We start from the raw sequence: 14,876 nt of genomic DNA, 5'->3' as shown, positions 1-14,876 counted from the left end.
ATAGTAATTAGTTCAGTGGCGGATCGGGGGGGGGGGGGGGGCGCAACCGGCGCCCCCTATTCATTTCTGGTCAGTTTTTCTGTTTGCGTTTTTTACAATTTGAACATGAAGTGATGTCTAACTTGACATCGTCGGGACTAGAGGCAGTCATCCAAATTACATGAGATAAAACTATATTGATATAAAGGCCTGGGTACGGCTCCCATTGTTCGGATGGTGTGTGACCAATACAATTATTTAGAACATGCTTGTGAATTATTCATCGATAGAGTTTCCAGCGATGTTTTGCAACGCCACAGTGTAACAATCTAGCATTGTACAATATAATCGGGATACTGTAGTTCCCCTTTGGCATGGGATCGTCGAGCAAAATCCAGCGAAGCTGTGAACCATGTCGTGACTTGCATAAATTTTGTCAACATTTGCCATACAACCCGCACCCTGGCGAAATGCAAACATTGTCACTTTGAACTGCTGTATGAAGTAGACAGCCGTTCAAGATAAGTGATATTTTACATGTTGGCCTTAATAGTACTGGTATGCAAAGAATAAAGTCGTGACAGTAAGGGGAGGCAAACGAGAAATAGTGACTATCAGTAGAACAGATTTAGGATTGTAGCCATAAATATGTATGGTACCTACACAACTACATTTCTAGAGATCAAGCTTAAAAACTTATCATAGTAATCCGCATACCACTGACAACACGTAGGTGACCTATAGCAAGCTTGGGGAGGCGAGACGTATACCCCTGTATGTAAGACGTGATAATAATTTTATAGCACGACAGAAGTTTGAATTTAATCTTGTAGGCATTAGGTTTTGGTTTGTGTGGCTATATTACACTAAAGAAGCAAAGATCTTTTATTATTACAGTGTATTATCTAACATGAATGTGACGTAGGCCTACTCATCCACCGTCATCATCTACACGGATTTAAATCTATTCTGTGCCATGCCCTATTTACAAAGTCTGTACCCTGATTTTTTTTTTAAATATTATTTTCACTATCAATTGATCTCTGGATGTATGCAAATTGTATGAATACTCAATATAATGAAAATATGAAGTAAGATGAGATATGTTCTTATTGACCTTATATTATCCTTTGGGTTTTATTCCCTATAAACCACTATGAGCGTCCACAGATCAGACGTTATCAGATAACACTTTTGGACGAGCTATAGACTCCCACTCAATGATTATAAACCCAAGTACCGGTAGAAAGACGCAGGACAGGCGATAAACTCCATGATGTGCCACGATTACATTCTGTAATGTAAACTGGTTGCAACGGGAGGTTGTGGTCCTGCCCAAGCTATATTATTATGGGGGGGGGGGGGGGAGCGGGAGCGAATGAGATTCACGGAGAGGTCACACCTACTTTAACAGAGAGTCAACACGTAAGACTTGTCAGGCCATATCGGGCAAGCATGAAGTTTGCATATAATACTTATGATAATTTTGAAAATTCTAGTATATTCTATTTTTTTTTTCTGAATACAACTGCGCCCAGGCTCAAATCCTAATCATGTCTGATCAGTAAGGTCCCTATTTAAAAGATAAGTTGTTCAGTCATGAATGGCATTATCTTTAATAAACTAACTTTACACATTTATGACAGGCATAATTTTTATTTATATGAATTTTGTCAGATTTCTTGTGCGCGATTAATGAAATAAAAAAGGTGATGACAACATCACCTGGCTGATTTGCATATTATTCAAATCGGCTGCTCGCATAAATGAGCGAAATGTTCACAATTTCATAACTAATCCTCATCTTTATCTGATTTCGATCAAGTTTTCACTATTGTGATTATGAATTAAAAAGAAAAAACAAATCTTTTTTATCGAATATTAAATGGTCCCGAATCCGCCATTCGATTAGAAAAGACAGCCAAGAAAAAGATTTGCTGAACAAAAATTCGCCTCCGTCTAGCTCCTTTGCTTTGATATGACTGTCGAAGCCAATCGTCATATCAGGACAATGACCCCTTTCAGTGATAGGGTTGGGTTCAGGATTGGGGTTAAGGTAAGGGTTAGGGTTAAGGTTAGGGCTAGGTTTAGGGTTAGGGTTAGGGCAAGGGTTAGGGTTAGGGTTAGTATTAATGTTAGGATTTGGCTTGTATAAGTCAGGATTATGTTGAGTAAGGATTAAAGGGTCAGGGGAAATGGCTGGGGTAATAAATTGTCCAGGGGTATTTATTATAAAACCACCAATATAGCAGCGCCTGTGATAACGTCAAATGAGCTTCAGTTTTTGTCTGTACATGTGTGCTGCTGTTGTGTCATTCAGATTACGTTACGGCTGGTGTCTCTACCCTGTCACTCGCACTCCGTTGCGCTCCCGCGTTCCCTTCACCCGCCCGTCTCGATCTCTCGCGCGCTGAGCTGATCTGTGAATTCTGCAGTCAGTCACCACAGTGCTAGCTCAGTTGGATGCCAGTAAACAATGGCAGCAGAGATTGACTCCGATGAACAACTCCTTGTGGAAGCTTACACAGTTGATTCCAAGAAAGGCAGAGGTCTCCGGGCAAAAACACTTATACATGCTGGGACGGTTGTATTAGAGGAATATCCTTACGCTTTCATTTTAAACGAAGAGCAACTTAAACTGCGATGTGGACATTGTTTACGTGCATTCACGAGTGACAGAATTAGGTAAGTTAAGCCCCATGTATGTCTTTTCGTGTTAGTGTAGAATTACCTTGTTCTAACCAATGTAAAATATCACAGTGCAGTGTCAGTGAGAAGTACAGAACACTCCAGCATAATTTCCCCATAATTACTATTCATGCTATGAATTACTTCGCACGTTCAAGTAGGTTTTACATGTTTACCAAGTGTGTCTGCACGGAAATCAGGGTATATTTTTCCCTTTGAGAAAGCATGAATTATCACCAGGAAGAAGATAAAGATCTAACATTAACAAGTAACATTCTAACAATCTAAGGTCTAGGTCCTAAGGAAGGACAAGAAGAAGAAGAGGAGGAGGAGGAGGAGAAGAAGAAGAAGAGGAAGAGGAGAAGGAGGAGGAAGAGAAGAAGAGGAGGAGGAGAAGAAGAAGAAGAGGAAGAGGAGAAGGAGGAGGAAGAGAAGAAGAGGAGGAGGAGAGTGCATTATTGCCATTGCTGCTGAATGAAATGAAACTTGTCTTTTGTGAATATTAATGCATAAAAGAGGCACCATCCGGTGTCAGTGACATATGATAGTGACAGGAGGAAAGTCTTTGATTTACAATAACATATAAAATTCTTGATTGTAGAACATGTCATGTGATGTATTAATCTGAATATAATAATGTGATAAATGTACAATCCTTCAATCTTTACCCATATTGCATCTTTGTACCATTTGGCTTTAATAAATGGCATTACATTGCAGGAACAGAACAAAAAATTCCATGGATCCCAATGTTTACATACAGGTTTCATGATTGAGTTCAGATCAAGTCATAGATGCTATCTTTCCTTAAAATCTTGGAAAAAGAAATGAAAACTACATGGAAGTACAGTTGTAAGTTAATTTCACATGTATACAATAAGTTTCTAGACCTCCTTCTAGCAAATGATCATTAGCATTTAAACTTATATTTTTAACTCTTAACTGCTAGCAGTGTTTGAGATCCCCTTCAGTTTCATAAGTGTACAATGTGTTGTTGTATAACGCACTCTCTTGCATGATGATGCTTGTCTGGAAAAAAAAAAGAAGGTGGCAGTAACCAGGTGTTGCTATCAAGGGTGCTGTTCGTTATTCCGAAGGTTCGATATTCCGAAGGATCGTTATTCCGAAAGTTCGTTAATCCAAAACACACAAATTCCCTATACCTAGAGGTTCGTTAATCCGAAAATGAAAAAGGGTTCGTTAATCCGAACATTTGTGGCGTTATTCCGAAGGTTCGTTATTCCAAAGATTTGTTCATCCGAAAATGAAATTCGGAAAAACGAACCTTCGGAATAACGGATCTTCGGACTGAGGAGACTTCGGAATAACGAACCTTCGGAATAACGAGCTGTAACCGCTATCAATCTACATCACCTTTTTGTGAAAACCATACCAGAAGAAAACACCTACCGGTACTTAAATATGAGCATGCATACTATTAAAATGCTGTGTTGTTGACATAGTGGCTTGAATCTTTGACTGTTACATGTATGTATGGCTCGTGTGAAAGACAAATAAGTGATCGAATGTGATTGGTACAATGGTAGTAGGTAACTGAGCAAGAATTATGAGCGGTTCTGTGGAGTGTTGTCAGCATTTATCTTATAGATGTACTCACACTGTGATCACCTATAAAAAAGTGAAGTACCATGGCATTGTGTACTTACCCGGTAATAATATGTTTGTAGTTCAATTATCATAGGACATGAACTGTATCTTATTCTAAAATTACTCATAAAATGACACAAACTAAAATTAGAAACAGATGCCCCAATAGTGTTTTCCAACAAGCTGTTGTCATTTTGCTTTCAATTTTACTCATCGATAAAAAAAAAAGATATATACTATATTTGTAGGTCAGTACAATTGTAGCAGAATATTATAGCATTTGTAGAGCCAAGCCCAGCTGGGTTAAAAACAAACAAACAAACAAACAAACAAACAAACAAACAAACAAACAAACAAACAAACACCTTGATTTGTTACTTGTTGGTTGATTGTTGGTCAGTGAATTGTTTGTATTTATAATCATATGCAGGGCTCGACACTAACGGTGGCCCGTTGGCCCGGGGCCACCAAAAATGAAAGTCGGGCCACCAAATTTCAAAAAAGGGCAAATTTGGTGGCCCGCCTCGGGCCACCAAAATATTTTGAAAAGTATGTCAATAAATTTGTAACTTTTTGCGCCGGAAATTAGCAGTTAAATTTATTCAAAGGATGGATGAAAAGGACTGAATGAATGCCTGAGAGTGAGTGTTTTAAGTTTGTTGAAGTTTATTTATGAGTAGATATGTCCAACTTCTAATTCTTACTATCATTTATCTTAAATATTTGACTCATTAAAAAAAAGGACTTTTAATGTTTTTTACTGTTTTTTTTTCGGGACACCAAATTTTTCTCTTTGGCCACCAAAAATTTGAAATTTAGGATTTTGGTGGCCCCATCGGGCCACCAAACAAAAAAGTTAGTGTCGAGCCATGTCATATGCCACAAATTTTGTACAGGTAGTATGATACAAGTCTGAAACTCTGTTTATCATCAAAGCCCTACCCAAATTGACAGCAGAAGTGTTTGTTTTTGACAGCTTAAATGTGTATTTTTATGCATATTTTTTCCCCAGGTTTATGAAACCATGTACAGAATAGGGCTTTCTAATTTGTACGCATGATTTGACCATATGTGACCCTGCACCTCAAAACAAACAAAAAGTCGCCAGGCATGAATTTTTAGTTAAGACCATATTCTGAAAGAGCAAACTTTAAGCTTTAAAATGATGTATAACTCAAATCAAATGGACTCTCCTAACCTATCTAAATATTGGAAAGAAAGCACAAACTCAGGAAAAGTGTGAACTGAGAAAAGAGGCTCTAAAGTACGGTATCTATTCAAGCGCTTAATCTTTACCAAATCGTGCTGGCTGTGCGATGAATGGGACAAAAAACAGGAAGTAAACCACCAGAGTAACATCAATGAAGGGATTATCAGATTAAACTGAAATTAAGCGTGCCTCATTAACACATTCTGTCCATAAATAATGTCAACTTTCAAATCAGTAGCACTATCCTTTCAAAAGTTATTGGAGTTGAAAGTGAAGAGTGTGGACAAGGTTTTTCAGAAATGAAAAAGGAATTCTAAAGACACACCTAATCACACTATTCTACCAAAAATGTTCGAGATAAACTGCTAAAAAAACACAATTTCCTACCCGTTTTATGATACCAAATTTTAGCATAATGTAAAAGAAGACCCGCTCTTTCAGAAAATATGAAAAAGTCAAGTTCGGCTAGGTTGACCCATTTCACTTATTTTCAGTCCTCACGCAAAATCAGTGTGTGCGACTTTATGTTCGTTTTGAGGTGCACTGTCACATATTGTAGTTTTGGGTGTTTGCTACATGTTATAACTGTGTGAGACATACTCTGTAAAAATTAACATGTTTTGTTGCTTTTCAGAGAGGATGGACTGAGGGCATGTAGGACTTGTAAGCAAACATTCTACTGCAGCAAGACTTGCCAGGTTTGTACAGATCTTGTTTTCTGACAGATTGTAGTCTTTCTTGACTTCTGTACAGAGTTCACGTCTCTCCAATCTATCTGAAACTTGGTTTGATACCAAAATTTAGTATACAAAGGAGTTGACCTAATCATAATTTGATTCTTCTTCTTGTTATTATTTTTTTGCATGCCTGAAAGTGGAAAGTAAATGATTTGATATGTTAATATTTATGAATGTAATTTTGCTAAATTGAGATTCTTATGAAGAGAGATTTGGATTAAGAGAAAACAGTAAAGACAGAAAACATGATCTGTTTATGGCAACACAATGTCATCTTTGCAGGTATCTGGTAGTGTGGATCATTACTATGAATGTAAGCTGCTGAGGGCTCAGAGTATGGATCATGCTGAAGTCACCCTCAGGCTGGTGGCAAAGATTATCATCCAGACCAAGGTCAGGGGTCACATGTAGTGTAAAATCTTCAATACTTCCACTACCTGTACTGTGAAACCAGAAATATTTGCAGCATGAAAATTTCTCAAAATTGTGCCAACCATGAAAAAAGTAATGAGTGTCCCATATTTATACTAGAGAAGCACTCTGAGAGGGCAGACCTCCGGCAAGCAGCTAATTTCCACCAATGATCTTGTTCTTCCATAGACATCAGTGATTTTCACCCATATGCGTACATTTTGGTATGCATGCTACAGTAACAATTGCCCAAATTCCCAGTATGGTAGAAGCCTTTTGTTACATCGTAAACCCTCAGCTGGTTCATTATAAGCTTATTCTATATCATTGTCAACCTAAGGCAGCCAAGAGTTTTCTCCAGCAATACAAAAATAAATGTTATCATGGTAAAACAGCTGCATCATAGAATGTACATTAAGGTTATATCATGAAACTTTCTTTTGACACCGTTTGAATGACTTAGTAAAATTCACAAAATTGTTGAGACGTGTCTAAAATAGCTTGTGTTGTAATTGACTGGCTTTTCATGCACTTCCGTCATCATGAACTTTTTGCATACATATTAAAGGTTATCTTTCATAGAGTTTTATGTTTCCACAGTTTTTTTGAGGTGATACAGTGTTAACAATCAAGTTATGTCTCTGCCTGCATGTGTCAAAATGCTGTTTCTTCTTCTGGTGTAGTATTTCAAGTTCTGTAATTTAAAGTAGAAATTTTCATGCAACATGAAAGTAGCATGAAAATGAAAGCACAGAAATATTTTCCTTTAATATTTTATCTTTTTGTTGACATGGAATTTAAAACACAAAATTCATTCTACTCAGCTGAATTTGAAAAATTTCTCATGCAAAAATTTTCACTTACAGTATTTCAGAAACAGACAAGAATTTTTTTGATGGGCAGGATTTTTGTTGATGCTTTGTTCATTTCATTCGATAAAACTAGGAGCAAGATGGCAAGAAAAACTCCAGCTCTACCTCTGGCTTCCCTTCATCTCTCAGAGATCTCTGCTCACGTAAGTCCCTGCTCTGCTGGCTACAGAGTCTAGTACCACTCCATGCTCAAGCTGCCATTAACCCATTGAGGACGGACTGATTATGCTACGACAGGCATTTTCCATGGACACCTGCCTGAGTATTCTCGGGACTCGTTCTCAAGGGGTTAACAGATACAGTCAACCTTGCTTAAGTCAACCTCGTATAAGTCGAATAATCGCCAAAGTCAAAGGTCTTTTCAAGTCCTCTATAAATTCTATTGACTTTAATCTCTCATACAAAAATTATGTATGAGGAATTTTCTATAAGTCGAAGCTATTTCCTGACTGTAGAATAAAGACTTATAGTGTAAAACCAGAAACATTCACAGCATGAGACTTTTGCAACTTGATATTTTTTTGTATGAAACTTTTGTGAATAGCCAAACATCATGATGTACATTGTACTAGCATTCCATGCACCATGTAGACAAAAACTTTTGCATGCATTTTACTTTTTGTGAATGGTGGCTCTTTGCTAATCTTAATTTCACAAAGGTTTTCATTCATGCAAAAGTCTTTTGTTCTACAGTAACCAGAATGATAGAAGTTTCATTGTAGAAGTTTCAGATTTTACCATTCCCTTTGTGTGAAGTAATACTACTGTAAAACGAGGAATTTTCGCGTGCATTTTAATTTCGCGAGCGCCAAAATTCGCGAAATTAAAATGCACGCGAAAGCTTTTGTCTACACTACATGCATTGAACGCCAGTAGTAATTCGCGAAAATTTCATGCCACGAAAAAGGCTGTCGGCTCCAATTCGCGAAAATTTCATGCCGCGAATATATCATGTTTTACAGTATTCATTTTACAAGACATGATACGTTGTGCATTGCACTGTAAGTCTTCCAAAGTGGTGAACGAATCAAATACAGATCAGTTATGGCATCCATCACACAAATGGACTGTACAATTCTTCAGGTACAATGTAATCAATAACATCTTCTCAAATGCACCTGGATGAAATACTAGTCTACCTGGCATTAATGGCCTTCTTATTAACTCTTTATGTGCCATGGTGTAAACCCCCTGTGTGCCACATTATTCTGAGACAGCAACGTAGCCATGCTTTGTGGAAACATTCTGCTTTTCAAATCTATGTAACTTCAAAAGATTTCCATTACCCTGGTCATTTAATGAGCAAAGTTGCAGAGAAAATGCCCAGCTTTCCTTTGATGTAAATTGTATGACATATCTATAGTCGTTTTTCTTTTAGATGACAAGTAGCTATACATTATTGTAGAGGCATGACTTTTGCATGCAAAACAGTGCCTGAAACTTGTAATTTACTCGCAAATCCAGAACTTGGGAATATCCACTGATAGCCAATCACCTCATGAAATGGGCCCCTACATGTGACTGGAGTGGAATCCCGAGAAACACTTTCATTGTACTGCGTGGCATTTAACTATTTATCGATCTGTTTGGGCGGCTTTGTGCGTTTGAGCAGAATATGCGAAGTTGGCATGCCGTCGACTGAGTCGAGCGTGCGAACGTGGCACATAAAGAGTTAAACTAGTGCCGTTAAACTAAACTGTTCATGGCAGTGGGATTACATTTCGCCAAAACTGAAACTTGACTGAAACTGAAAATTAATCATTCATATGCTCCATGTCACTTAAGGCTTGCCATAGATAGGTTACCATCTTGTATCTGTCAAAAAAAAATCCTTGTCAGAGTATGAAAAGCTCTTCATTTGGTTTCAAATGTACATCGTGAAGTCCAAAGGTACACACGGTATAGTTAATGACCTCAGCAAACATGCAATATGTGCATTCTGTGTGTACATCATAACTGGTTCAAGAGAAGTATGCACACTTGTTACTAAGAATAGACAAGAGTACCATTTTATTTTGTTTCTACATTGTATATGGATGCTTCAATTCTTTTTGGGTAAAATATACAATGTATGTGACCCAGCATCACAAAACCACCAAAAATTTGCCAGACGTGAATTTTAAGTTAAGGGCAGGTTTTGAAAAAAAAAAGCAGACTGAGCTCTGAATTAATATATAACTTAATACAAATGGAAAGATCTAAAAATCTAAAAATCTTTTTAAAAAATGAAAGTAAAATCTATGATAGATGAAAAGAAAGTACACATTCTGGTGAAGTGTTTACTGAGAAAAGAGTCTTTGATGTCAAGGGTCTATCCATGTGGTTGATCTCACCAAGCTGTGCTCTGTGTAATGAATGGGACAAAAACAGGAAGTAAAACTTGTAGCACCCACAGTAAAGTGATAATCAGATAAAGCTGAAATTTTACACACGAATTAAGCACATTCTTTTCATGACTGATGCCAACTTTGAGTGTAATAACATCATCTGTTCAATAGTTATTAGAGTTGAAAGTGAGGAGTGTCCATTAGAGGGGGTTTTAAGAAATAAAATGAGGCCTCTAAAGTATGCCTAGTCACACTATTTTGCCCAAAAGTGTTCTAGAAAAAACTGCTAAAACTACAAATTACTATTTGTTTTACATGATCTCAAACTTTAGAATTATGAAAAAGAAGAATCACATTTTGAGAAAATATGAAACATGAAGATTGACTAAGTTGACTATTTCACCTACTTTTACATGTAGTTCTCACTTAAAATCACTAAGTGCAACTCTTTGTTGGTTTTGTGATGCATGGTCACATATGAGTGTGTGTAAATGTGTATTTTATGTGTATGTGGGGGGGGGGGGTGGAAATGTGAATAGGTTGTGTATGATATTTCGTCTTATTTTTTTGTTGTTTCATTTATCCATGGGTTGGTTGGTTTGTTTGTGTATAATTAGGGTATAAAGCTTTTGTCACATGACTCACAAAGTACAGAAAAGTGATACTACTTTGTATTAATTCCTTATTTCTTTAGAGGGGCTGCATAAATCAAAGGCATAATTTACCATTTGCAGAAGAAACATGCTTTAAACTTATATAAAGTAGTTCTAAAATGTGAGTTAGGGATAGAAACAATCACGGTAAAAATTTGAATCCGTATGATTGATGTTAAGTATATTGTTAAATACACAAAATGTTAACAATAGTTATAATAGAAATGTTTCCAGACTAAACCATCTACAGTTACGGTTTAATGAGAAAATTACTGATATCTCCTTATATTTTAGCTTTGTCACAAAAATTTTATATGGTAGGATGTTTTGTGATACAACAGACCTACACATATGCATCAAATGTGATATCTTGAACATGTTTTAAATCACTGCTCCCAAAGGTATACAGGACCTTTAACTATCTGAAAGCAGAGCGGTTTTGATACTCTATGTAATTGCACTTCAGTTTTAGGTGCTTGTTAGTGAGTTTTCATTTTTGCGTTGAATGTTGCTTGTTGGATTTACTTTATCAGCTTCCACATTGTATAAATATATTCTTACTTAAAGAAAAGATATTTACATGTATAGTACTGGATGGCCCAAAGACAGCCAGTTTCATTTTCCTTGTGAAGCTTTTGACATGGCTGTTACTTTAATTTTACGTGCCTTATGATGTGTTTTCATTATTTGAATATACTGTATGTGTTTGGGTTCACTCACTCCGTAAGTTTGTCAGTAAGTTTGTTTCACAAGTCAGCTGGTCAGTAAGCCAGCCAGCCAGCCAGTCAGTCAGTCAGTCAATCACTATTAAGTTTGTCAGGTAGAAGGTCAGTAATCTGTTAGTTTGGCACTCAATCTGTCAATCAGTCAGTAATCAATCAATGAGACAATCAGTCAATCAGTCAGTTAATTAATCAATCATCCAATCGATCAATCAATCAGTCAGTCCGTGAAACAGCCTATCATTCAGTCAGTCCATCAATTAATCAGTTAATCAGTTAATCAGTAAGACATTCAATCAGTCATTCAGTCAATCAATCAGTCAGTTGATCAATCTATCAGTCAATTAATGAATCAGTCGTCCAATCGATCAATCAATCAGTCAATCAGTTAATCAGTAAGTCATTTAATCAGTCATTCAGTTAATCAATCAGTCAGTTGAACAATCTATCAGTCAATTAATGAATCAGTCGTCCAATCGATCAATCAATCAGTCAATCAGTTAATCAGTAAGTCATTCAATCAGTCATTCAGTCAATCAATCAGTCAGTTGATCAATCTATCAGTCAATTAATGAATCAGTCGTCCAATCGATCAATCAATCAGTCAATCAGTTAATCAGTAAGTCATTTAATCAGTCATTCAGTCAATCAATCAGTCAGTTGATAAATCTATCAGTCAATTAATGAATCAGTCGTCCAATCGATCAATCAATCAGTCTGTCAGTTAATCAGTAAGTCATTCAATCAGTCATTCAGTCAATCAATCAGTCAGTTAATCAATCTATCAGCCAATTAATTAATCAGTCATCCAATTGATTAATCAATCAATCAGTCAATCAGTCAGTATATGAAACTGTCAATCATTTAGTCAATCCATCCATCAATCAGTCAATCAGTTAATCAGTAAATCATTCAATCAGTCATTCAGTCAATCAGTCAGTTGATCAATCTATTAGTCAATTAATTAATCAGTCATCAATCGATCAATCAATCAATCAGTCAATCAGTCAGTCTATGAAACTGTCAATCGTTCAGTCAATCCATCAATCAGTCGATCAGTTAATCAGTCAGACATTCATTCAGTCATTCAGTCAATCGCTCAGTTCGTTTGTCAATCAATCAGTCCATTGATTAATCAGTCATGCAATCAATCAATAAATCAATCAATCAATCAATCAATCAATCAATCAGTCAGTCCATCAGTCTGTGAAACACAATCATTCAGTCAATCCATCAATCGATCAACCAGTCAGTCAGTTAATCAGTAAGTCATTCAATCAGTCAGTCAGTAAATCCGTCCAACAGTTAATCAGTCAATCAATCAGTTTATCAGTCAATCAGTTAATCAGTATAGTCTATCATCTGATTGATCCAATGGTAATAGCTGTTAGTTAATATAAGAACATAGAAATTCAATATCTCATGTGATGATTCTTTGTAGGGATCTTTATGATAGATATAAGAGTAGTGTTTATAAGAGCATGGAAGCAAGAAGTCCCTCTTGAGGTGCCAGCTACTGGAAGAGTTTATGTTTCATCAAGATGTAATGTGTATTTTTGTAATATGAGCTTCTAAAGTCGTTGAAAGTTTGCATACTGTCAATGTGTTGCTTGATATGTTTGTGGCTTGTTTGTGTGTGCATGTACATGTATGTGTGTTAATACAAACTTGAATCAGTCAGTCAGTCAGTCCGTGAAATAGTCTATCATTCAGTCAGTCCATCAATCAATCAGTCAATCAGTTAATCAGTAAGACATTCAATCAGTCATTCAGTCAATCAATCAGTCACTTGATCCATCTATCAGTCAGTTAATTAATCAGTCATCCAATCGATCGATCAATTAATCAATCAGTCAATCAGTCAGTCTGTGAAACAGTATATAATTCAGTTAGTCCATCAATCAATCAGTCAGTTAATCAGTAAGTCATTCCATCAGTCATTCAGTCAATCAATCAGTCAGTTGATCAATCTATCAGTCAATTAATTAATCATTCATCCAATCGATTAATCAATCAGTCAATCAGTCAGTCTATGAAACTGTCAATCATTTAGTCAATCCATCCATCACTCAGTCAATCAGTTAATCAGTAAGTCATTCAATCAGTCATTCAGTCAATCAATCAGTCAGTTGATCAATCTGTTTGTCAATTGATTAATCAGTCATCCAATCGATCAATTAATCAATCAGTCAATCAGTCAGTCTATGAAACTGTCAATCGTTCAGTCAATCCATCCATCAATCAGTCAATCAGTAAGACATTCATTCAGTCATTCAGTCAATCAGTCAATTAATTAATCAGTCATGCAATCAATCAATCAATCAATCAATCAATCAATCAATCAATCAATCAGTCAGTCCATCAGTCCGTGAAACACAATCATTCAGTCAATCCATCAATCGATCAACCAGTCAGTCAGTTAATCAGTAAGTCATTCAATCAGTCAGTCAGTAAATCCGTCCACCAGTTAATCAGTCAATCAATCAGTTTATCAGTCAATCAGTTAATCAGTATAGTCAATCATCTGATTGATCCAACGGTAATAGCTGTTAGTTAATATAAGAACATTGAAATTCAATATCTCATGTGATGATTCTTTGTAGGGATTTTTATAATAGATATAAGAGTAGTATTTATAAGAGCATGGAAGCAAGAAGTCCCTCTTGAGGTGCCAGCTACTGGAAGAGTTTATATTTCATCAAGATGTAATGTGTATGAGGCTTTTGTAATGTGAGCTTCTAAAGTCGTTGAAAGTTTGCATACTGTCAATGTGTTGCTTGATATGTTTGTGGCTTGTTTGTGTGTGCATGTACATGTATGTGTGTTAATACAAACTTGTACAGTCAAACCTGTCTATAGCAGCCTTCCAAGGGAGACAAAAAAGTGGCTGTTCTAGACAGGTGGCCGCTATAGACAGGTTATCCAACTTTGTGTGCATTGCCTACATGTACATGTGTCATTGTTACATCTATAAGTACTTAAACATGTACATGTATGTGTGTACATACATGTATGCACATGTGTGTCTCATGCATTGAACAAATGCCGTCTGATGTTTATGAAGTTGTTACACAGGAGCACGTGTAGTTGTAAAGAAAGCTCAACACTACATTATTGTAGCACAGTATTATGACTGAATGAGTGATGAATGCAGCAGTGGCGATCACTGAATGTTGCCCACAAATGACTGGCAGGGCTACAAAGCAAAAAAACATGAATTATCGGCTCAGCTACGGCTCCATCACAGGCTTTTCTCTTGGGGAGATTTTTGAGTGGCCGCTAAGGCAGGTTTGACTGTGCATGATTTTTTTTTTGTGTTTCAGGATCTGAGCTATCTTCTGCACTGTTTAAAAGAGGTAGATAGCATTATATGTTCCAGGCAATTTTGGCAGTATTTTGATAGCAGAACAGCATCAGCTGAAATAATACTACAACTGAAAGCTCACATGACAAAAGCCTCGTACACATTACATCTTGATGAAACAGAAACTCTTCCAGTAGATGGCACTTATGTACCTCTTTTAAACAGTGCAGAAGAGGAACTTCCTGCTTCCATGCTCTTTACTACTCTTATATATCTACATTATGTAGCACTAGCCAAAGTGTAATGGATGTAAAATTGCAGAAACTGAAATCACAAACTGTGTGGTTGCTGTAGTCAAGGAAACC

The 14,876-nt window shown here is 36.5% G+C and overlaps 1 protein-coding gene across 1 annotated transcript in view; it reads left to right on the top strand.

Annotated features, from left to right (window-relative positions):
• Positions 1-2,455: 2,455 nt before the first annotated feature.
• LOC139721724 (N-lysine methyltransferase SMYD2-like) overlaps positions 2,456-14,876 on the top strand; it is a 30,304-nt gene continuing 17,883 nt past the window's right edge. Inside the window, exons 1-4 of the mRNA XM_071633047.1 lie at positions 2,456-2,664; positions 6,120-6,183; positions 6,505-6,615; positions 7,579-7,648. Coding sequence (XP_071489148.1) covers positions 2,456-2,664; positions 6,120-6,183; positions 6,505-6,615; positions 7,579-7,648 — 454 coding nt within the window. The remainder of the gene's footprint in view (positions 2,665-6,119; positions 6,184-6,504; positions 6,616-7,578; positions 7,649-14,876) is intronic.

This window comes from Diadema antillarum, unplaced genomic scaffold (genome assembly GCF_040938485.1).
Source record: "Diadema antillarum isolate AM-2024a unplaced genomic scaffold, OU_Dant_1.0 scf00000148, whole genome shotgun sequence".
NCBI classification, from domain to species: domain Eukaryota; kingdom Metazoa; phylum Echinodermata; class Echinoidea; order Diadematoida; family Diadematidae; genus Diadema; species Diadema antillarum.
The sequence above is the reverse complement of the archived record's forward strand: the minus strand, read 5'-3'. Positions and strand labels throughout refer to the sequence as shown.